At 38.1% G+C, this 8,228-nt stretch overlaps 1 protein-coding gene across 1 annotated transcript; it reads right to left on the reverse strand.

The window, feature by feature from the left end:
- Positions 1 to 351: 351 nt before the first annotated feature.
- On the reverse strand, positions 352 to 5,917 carry LOC134002600 (CBY1-interacting BAR domain-containing protein 2-like; the record flags this gene model as incomplete). The annotated part of the gene is made up of 9 exons (XM_062441948.1): positions 5,702 to 5,917; positions 5,557 to 5,625; positions 3,735 to 3,836; positions 2,966 to 2,971; positions 2,780 to 2,884; positions 2,587 to 2,700; positions 2,069 to 2,275; positions 1,400 to 1,552; positions 352 to 414 (listed from the first exon to the last, which is right to left on the reverse strand). Coding segments are annotated over exons 1-9 (1,035 nt in total), but the record flags the coding sequence as incomplete, so codon positions are not given.
- Positions 5,918 to 8,228: the final 2,311 nt, after the last annotated feature.

An 8,228-nucleotide genomic window follows, 5' to 3' on the forward strand; every position in this document is an offset into this window, starting at 1 on the left:
ACAATTACTAGAAAATAAAGTAATAAAATGATGACAAAGCACTAGTGGAATTATTCGGCTAGATCCAATACTTTATGCACAAACATCTTCTTTTTTTTTTAAAACATATATATTATATTTTATATTTCAGAATATTTCTCTGAATAGAAGCATTATACCAATGTTTTCCTCTACACAGGCACAGCACAGTGTGCAGTTGTGCCTGTGATTGCTGTTGTGCCCCTGCACAATCTTTTATTATTTTTATCTGTACATCTGGGCATATTGAGCAGCATATGACTGCCTGTTGGTGTGCTGATTCTCCTCTATCTCTGACTCATACATATCCTCCTCTTCATCTTCTTCTTCATCCTCTTCTTTTTCCTCCAGCTCTTCCTCCTCCATGCCTTTCTGGCGTTGCAAGGTGCTGCGGAACTGAAAGAGGTAAGAGGTGAAAAATGTCAAGTTCACTGAATGATGTTTTTTTGACAGCACTTCACCTTCAATCAGAGCAGTTTCTTTCTTTGCCTGAACAAGCACTTTCATTGGCACTAGATATGATTCGGTTTTTGGAGCATCCTGGTGCAACCTGGATATGCTACCTGGAGTACAATAGAGACAAGTGGCAATTACCTCGAGGCTGAAGCCAGTACTGAAGTATCTTAAAGTGGCAACGATGGCCACTAGCTTCTCCCTCTGACTTCCATCAGAAAATGCATCAACTTTTCTCTAAAATACTAAGTCAACACTTCTTTTAGCCAACTATCCATAATGGTCTCAATCTCCTAAATGTAGGTCTTCTAATACGTGTGCTCGATGTCTTTTTGGAATTATTCCTCTGTTAATAGTATTTGAAGAGTAGTAGCTTTGATGTCTACCATGGGCATTGATTGGCAGCTGTGATTGACAGCCGGCTCACCTGCTGCTCACTCTAGTGAAAGTAAAATCTCTGACACAGATTATGTCATCCAAAACACCAGAGAGTAGAAGAAAGACCCGCTTGTGCCACATTAACATGCTCAAGACGTATCATTCTCGGGAGGTTAAACAGGGACAGTTTGAGAGCCCCCCAAAGACCACTGTTGCAGTTACTCCTTCGCTTATCTGTGTAAAATCTGAGACAGATGACGATGGTGCCCTCTGATGGCCAGCAGTGTGGCAGACTGTCTAACTCAGAGTTTTGGTCTTGTGCTGATCAACATCTGTCGTATGTCTCTCCGGCACAGCGACAGGATGAGCTTAACCTGTTTGACGCTCATCCCAACTTGTTCAGTGATGTGCCGTCCTGCACCAATGTCTTAGAGCATGACATTGATGTCGGTGACGCCACTCCCATCAAGCAGCATGCTTACCGCTGTCCCTTAGACAAAAGGGAGACGATGAAGAAGGAGGTTGCTTATCTGGTTGAACACGGTCTTGCCCAGCCCAGCTGTAGTCCTTTGAGTTCTCCATGCTTGCTGGCCCCTGAGTCTGATGGAACCCCTTGGTTCTGTACAGACTTTCGCAAAAAGAACTCTGTTACAGTGCCTGATTCTTTCCCCTTGCCCCACATGGAGGACTGTATCGACTTGCCCTGTTAGCAGCAAAAATTAGCTAAAGTAGCTCCTGTTAGCCCAAGTGTGCAGTGCTTTGTGACCCAAACTAGTGTTACAGTAGCTAGGGTCTGAGGTAGCAGGGTGTATTTTCAGAGTGTGAAAAGCAACAATTCACACTCTTTATTTGGAGCTCCAAACTTAAAATATGGTGCCGACCACAATCTGCAACTCTGAGCTTCAAACCAGCGATGATGAAACCAAAGGGTAATGTCATACATCGCTGTGTCCACCTTTATATGCAGTCTATGGATAGAAACCAGGACAATGTGGCATGTAAATATCTGATCCAAGTTCCTCAACATTCCTTAATGGTAGAGAAATTAGTGGCTGATATATTCAGGAATCAAGACACAACAGGATGCAGATAATCAAAAACCTGGATACTGTTGGAATCAGGTATACATGCATATGAGTAACCAGGTTTTTCATGTTGCAAATAAACGTCATATCCAAAATATGATCAAACCACGATAGGAACTGAAACCAGGACTCACCCTCCTGGCTGTGTTCGGGTACTGGATGTGTTGTTGTCTGAGGTTTGGGCTCACAGTGCGGACCAGTGTTGACCTGAAGCTTTGACCTTTAGGGGAGGCCAAAGGAGGACTGGGGTAGCGGTTCATACGGGATGCAGAGTGGCTGCTCAGAGGAGATTCCAGGTTCCCAGCCAGGGAATCAGACATTTGGATTCTTCTATTGAACAGCTGTGGAGGACAGCAATCATGAGAGTGCGACCTATTACCCCACTATCCTCAGACTGTTAGCCTGTTCATATCTTCTCTTTTAATTAATTCTTGGATGAAGAGATCTCTGGCTGTTTTCATAATTTACCATGTGACCATTCCTGTACTGTATAAAAGGGAAACACATAGCATGACTCCAAAGTCCAGAGTTCAAAATACAACACCTCTAATTGATGGACAATCTGGATTCTGTTTTAAGAATACAGAATACATCCGTAATCAGACATTGTTATTTCAAGAGATATCTGTTGTATCTGAGTTCAGTTACATACCTCCAGATCTCTTTGAGTGTTCATTGCCTCCAGGTTGTGGTATGTGTGTGTATAGACCTCCAGTGCTTTAGCATGGAAGAGCATCTCCACTGTGATGAAGTCTGTGAAAATAATCTGCCAAAAAACAAAGCAATGCTGATGAGTGTGTGTGTGTGTGTGTGTGTGTGTGTGGATGTGTATGTGTCAGACTGACTTTGACATCCTCCAGTTTCTGTCTCTGGAAGTCTGTGATGGTCTCCTCAAGTTGTCGAGCGTTGCGCTGGGCGTTGTTGGAAGCCTTCTGGGCATTCATCTCTGCCTGTTAGTCAACACACTATGAGCTGCTTGAAGGCTCAGTAATGTGATGATGTTCAAAAGATTCATGGAAGAATTTACTTACCTGAGACTAAAAGATCTTGTTAAGAAAGTATAAGAAGTACAAGTGTGTATAAGTTTCAAACATGTTTAAACAGTATTGTGAAGGTAATATGACATATACTGTTCCGTATACAGTAAATAACTGATACAGTGTATGGAAAAAAAATAAATGACCTATTTAATTATGTGTGTCTTACTTACATCAAATAACATAAAAGTCAAATATAAAGCACCAAACATTTGGACACATGTTCTTGTTTGAGGGAACAGAAAAATGTGTCCAGACTTTTGACTGGTACTGTAAAATGTTACAAAGTGTATACCATATCAATATGTACAATAAGTTATATGCTGATATGATAACCACCCTTGCTTCTGCGCAACTAAACACTGAACCAACCTTCAGCTAAGTTGGGCAAATATCAACCAATTATAGAATTTTCTTATATGTGCCTGAATTTAAAACCATATGTTAAATGGTAAATGGACTGTACTGTTACTTAAGTAAAATACCTTAATATTCTTTTAGCACAGCGTGTAATTTTGTAGTTTTCCTGCAACCCCTTAACATACAGTTTTCTACTTTTATTTTCCCTTAAGTGGCTTTACATTTGGAAAAAAAAATCCAATTCTACACTGTATGACAGTATCATATATTTTTTCAGCTTGTTTCAGCTCTTTGATGTTTACCTAAGTAAAATATTCAAGCCTAAGACCATAGTTTTGTAGCTTCTTTAAGTGGAAATATTATAGATGTTTTGGACAGTTTGTATACTATATGTAAAGGATACAATGCTCTGTCGATCTGCTGGGTTCCTTAGTCGAAGTTTCTCCAGTTTCCGCAGCTCCTTCATCTCACTGTTCAGGTCAGTGCTGAACTTCTTAAGATCTGCCTGGAATGGTAGATATACTGTCAGCTCACAAAACACACTAAACAAAGGCCAGACAAGACAAAATATAGACTTGGTCATCTGATATACAGTATACTACATACAGTATATACTTTAACCTCCTCTCTGAGAATCTCCACTTGAATGTTGTGGACAGGGCCTACTGCGTGAAAGACAGACACACACACACACACACACACCCACACACACACACACACACACACACACACACACACACACACACACACACACACACACACACACACACACACACACACACTGACACTTCTTTCTCTCCCACTTTGTGTGTCTGATAAAACAGTGCCGTAGATTTTACACCTGCTTTTCCAAGACACTTTCAGACACTGTTAAGAGGTCAATCTGCTGTGATGAATAGGATGCCACAAATACTTAAATACATTTCCACAAATACTCTATTTCTATTTTACTTTTACTAACCGAAATCTGGGTCCTTAAGTTAATTACATTTTTGACAGTTCAGTACCTTAAAAGGGTTTACTAAATATCCGCCAAAGAGTGAGACTTTATCTAGGTACAGAAGTGATTTGGGTTAAACGCTAACATCAGCATGCTAACATGCTTACTCAGACAATGCTAACGTTCTTATGTTTAGCAGGCAGTGTTTATCATGTAACCCTCTTAAGTAACATAAAGTAGCATTAAACAGCTAAGCACTGCTGAGGCTGATGGAAATGTCATTAGTTTTGATCATAACTCAAAGTATTGAACAAATTAGAATGTTCAGGAATAATCAATTCAGTTAATAATAACAGTTCATTCTGAGCATGAATGACATGGCAATCAAATGAAATGGTGAGACATCTCACTCAAAAACTAAAAATATGAACCATGTTGACACTCAACAAAAAGTGAGGAAGACACCACAAAGCCAGCAATAATAATAATAATAATAATAATAATAATAATAATAATAATAATAATAATAAATAATAATTATATTATTTAAAAAAAATATTTTAATTATAATATAATTGGGTCAATGACGTATAAGGATTTGCAACAACTCAATTGTGGAATAATAAAAAACAAGCATATCTAATGCAGTAGTTCAAACATTCAGAATGTGTACATGAAGATCTATATTATACATTTGAAATTAAGTGATTTTAGTGGGTTTTTCAAGATTAATTGGCACTGGCCTTTAAAAAAAGTCATGTGGTGCGACCATGATTCATCTTGAAATAAATCAATTTACTTAACACACTTCACATCTTTTTTTACAAGTTTTCAGTAATATAAAGTGTTTGGAAACAAAGTATTGGAATTTTTTAAACATTTTTTGTAAATGATGATCTTTTATTTATATAAAGATATTTCAAGATGAATCATGGTCGCACCTCATGACTTTTTTCAGGCCAGTGCCAATTAATCTTGAAAAACCCACTAAAATCACTTTCAAGTTGTAATATGAATTTTCAGGTACACAACATTCTGAATGTTTGAACTACTGCATTAGATATGCTTGTTTTTATTATTTAAAATTGAGTTGTTGAAAATCCTTATACGTCATTGACCAATTAACAACATTTCAGTCTGGACCAAGTGATGGTCTGTGCTGCCAGCATGACTATAAACCAATTTAACATTTTAAAATATTACTATTTGATATTTTTAACTCAACATTTTAGAGGACAAGGTCACAACATGTGGTGTTGGAGGCTTTGTTGGTATTTGTACTCACCGTTTTATTCTTGACAATGTCTCCATAGCCTTTTAGAGGAGCAATGACTTTTGTCTCCAATCTCTCCACCTGAAACAAAAAAGTACAGTGACCACATTTTGAAGATACAGTTCACTGATAAATGAATAACTGTAGTGTCACTGACCTGAGCCTGCCTATAGTCCTGCACCATGGCCAGGTCTTCAGCCAGGTTTTTCAGGGCGACTTGGAACTCTGGGTCCCCTGTGCTAGAGAAGTCAAACAGCTGAGCCACCAACTGGTCGGCCTTGTCTCTGAGCTTGGCTGTCTTCCTGGTGTAGGAAGCCAGCAGAGAGCAAATATTGCCCAGGTGCTTTTCAGCATGTTTTACTGTCTGCTTCATGTTCGTCACCTGGACATCTCTACAAAGCATGTGAGACAGGAAGTAGGATACATACTTACTTGGTGTTTGCTTTATAGCTTGTCATGAACATTGTGGCCAAAGCTACAAAACACAGTGGATTTCTTATTGTCTTTAATGTGAAGCAGCCTCAGTGTTGTGTCTGCGTATAATGTGAAATATGAAATCGTACCTGGAGAGGAGGCTGTTCATGTTGTGTCGTCTCCACCACAGCTCATCTGCTCTGTTGTTTGCCTTGACTGCTTTCCACCTGCACCAGGTAACAGTGGGCTGTTGCTATGGAAGCACCAACAACATATAGAGTGTAAAACCTTTGCTGGAAGTGTAAGTGATGCTGTTAACCACACAGTGGCAGCAGAGTATCAGTACAGCATCTATTGGATTTGTTGGAGCATTTATGCCCTGAGTCATTATGTTTCTCCCTTCACGACAATGTAAGACATACTGCATTATGTGTGTGTGTACATATGTATATATATATATATATATATTTTTTTTTTTTATTATTATTTTTTTTTATATAAAGATACAGAGGAAAAGGAATCATTTAACCATGTCACTTCATTCTTCATATTATGTACACAACAATGACGAGAGCTATGTGCTTTGATAACAACAGGTAAACTTGCATTGAAATTGATATGTGTAGAATGTTTGTGTGATTATAGAATCTTATACAGTATGAGTTGCTTGTGTTCCCCAACCCAAAATGTTATTGTCACCAAACAGTTGTCATAGTTTCATCATCATCTCTATCTGATACCTCTGATTAGCCTGTGATCCACTATTCTCTGTTAAGTCTTACCACACCTGTTAACTTATTATCCCCACCGACATTAGTCACCTGACCAGCCAACTGACTGCATCTCCACCTGTTTGTTTGCTGATTCGTCCTCCAAGCATTCTTATGAACCTAAACTTAATCTAAGTAAGAACTATTATATCATCCTCTTGCTCTGTCTGATGAGTCAGCTGACTCATTCCCCCTGTGTAGAAACGTTGAATGCTCATTCTCATAAAAATGTGTATTTCCTGCCAAAATGTACATGAAGGCAGAGCAGTGTGTCAATGTAAAGTCAAGCTCATTAGAAAACAAGAACAAGATGTTACCTTACATATGTTAACTTTTTAGAAAAAACTCATCAGTCTACATTATTTTTTTTATTATTGTTAGACATTCACAAAACCAAAATGAAATGAATTAAGTTATGTATCAGAGTGAAAAGACTGCACCAGTAACAGACATCTAGCAGGGAGCAATTTAGAAAAGAAAATCCTAAGTAGGCTATTTCTGTGGAGAAGTCTGTTATTATGCTCATTATGCATGAGAAATACAGCAGAGTGATTCATGGAAATGAAGGAGAGTTCAGTGTTGAAACTCTTGACAATCACTATAAATCTATCTTTGTCTATTGAGTATGACACTTCTCTCCATCTGTGGGCTTGAAATGTAGATGCAAGATATGACATTTGTAGCTCCCTCACTGAGGGACAACAGCAGCAGTGCTTAGCTTAGATTTAAGTTTGTTACTAAGAAAATTCAGATGTGACCTACTGTCATGGAGGGAAAACATTTATCATCAATATAGTACTATATTGAGTAAGACAACAGCAAGACACACAAGTTGTGTATTTAGGCCTTATGTGACTATATGAGTGGAACATACTGAGTACACAGACAGACAGCAGAGAGGAGAATCATGGTGCAGAATGTTAGAGAAGTTTTAACATGTGTTTTTGTATTGTTTTCACTTTTGGAATTCATTGTAACTGACTGAATTCAAGTCCAAGCTAATTATATCCATATATCAGGAAATAACACACTTGCATGTATTTTCTTATAGCTAAAAGTTGTACAATTAGCAGTACAGCAAAGACCAGCTAACACAATACACATGCGCAAATATCACCTGCTTTTCTGCCAGATATCAAACTAACAGCCAAATAGAAGTGTAGTCAGATATGCTTGTCATTAACTATAGATTTCACTCATGCATGTATGTTTTCAACATAGCATCACCGCCCCCTGCTGGTATTTTATGGTATTGCTACAAACTAGAAAATAAAATGAACAAAGGAGGATTTTACAGTTGAATTGAGAAAATAAATTACTAACTACCTCTCGCACACTAATACATATACAAACGTATTAATTAATTACGTATGGTTTCACCTAGTAATGATCAGTCAAGTATAGTCCAGATAAATCTCTGTGGGATAGTGTGATCAGCTGAATAATACCTATCAGCAATTTGAATGTTTTATATTAGACCAGAGTCAATCCAGTATCTTA

This window comes from Scomber scombrus, chromosome 20 (genome assembly GCF_963691925.1).
Source record: "Scomber scombrus chromosome 20, fScoSco1.1, whole genome shotgun sequence".
In the NCBI taxonomy this organism is placed as follows: domain Eukaryota; kingdom Metazoa; phylum Chordata; class Actinopteri; order Scombriformes; family Scombridae; genus Scomber; species Scomber scombrus.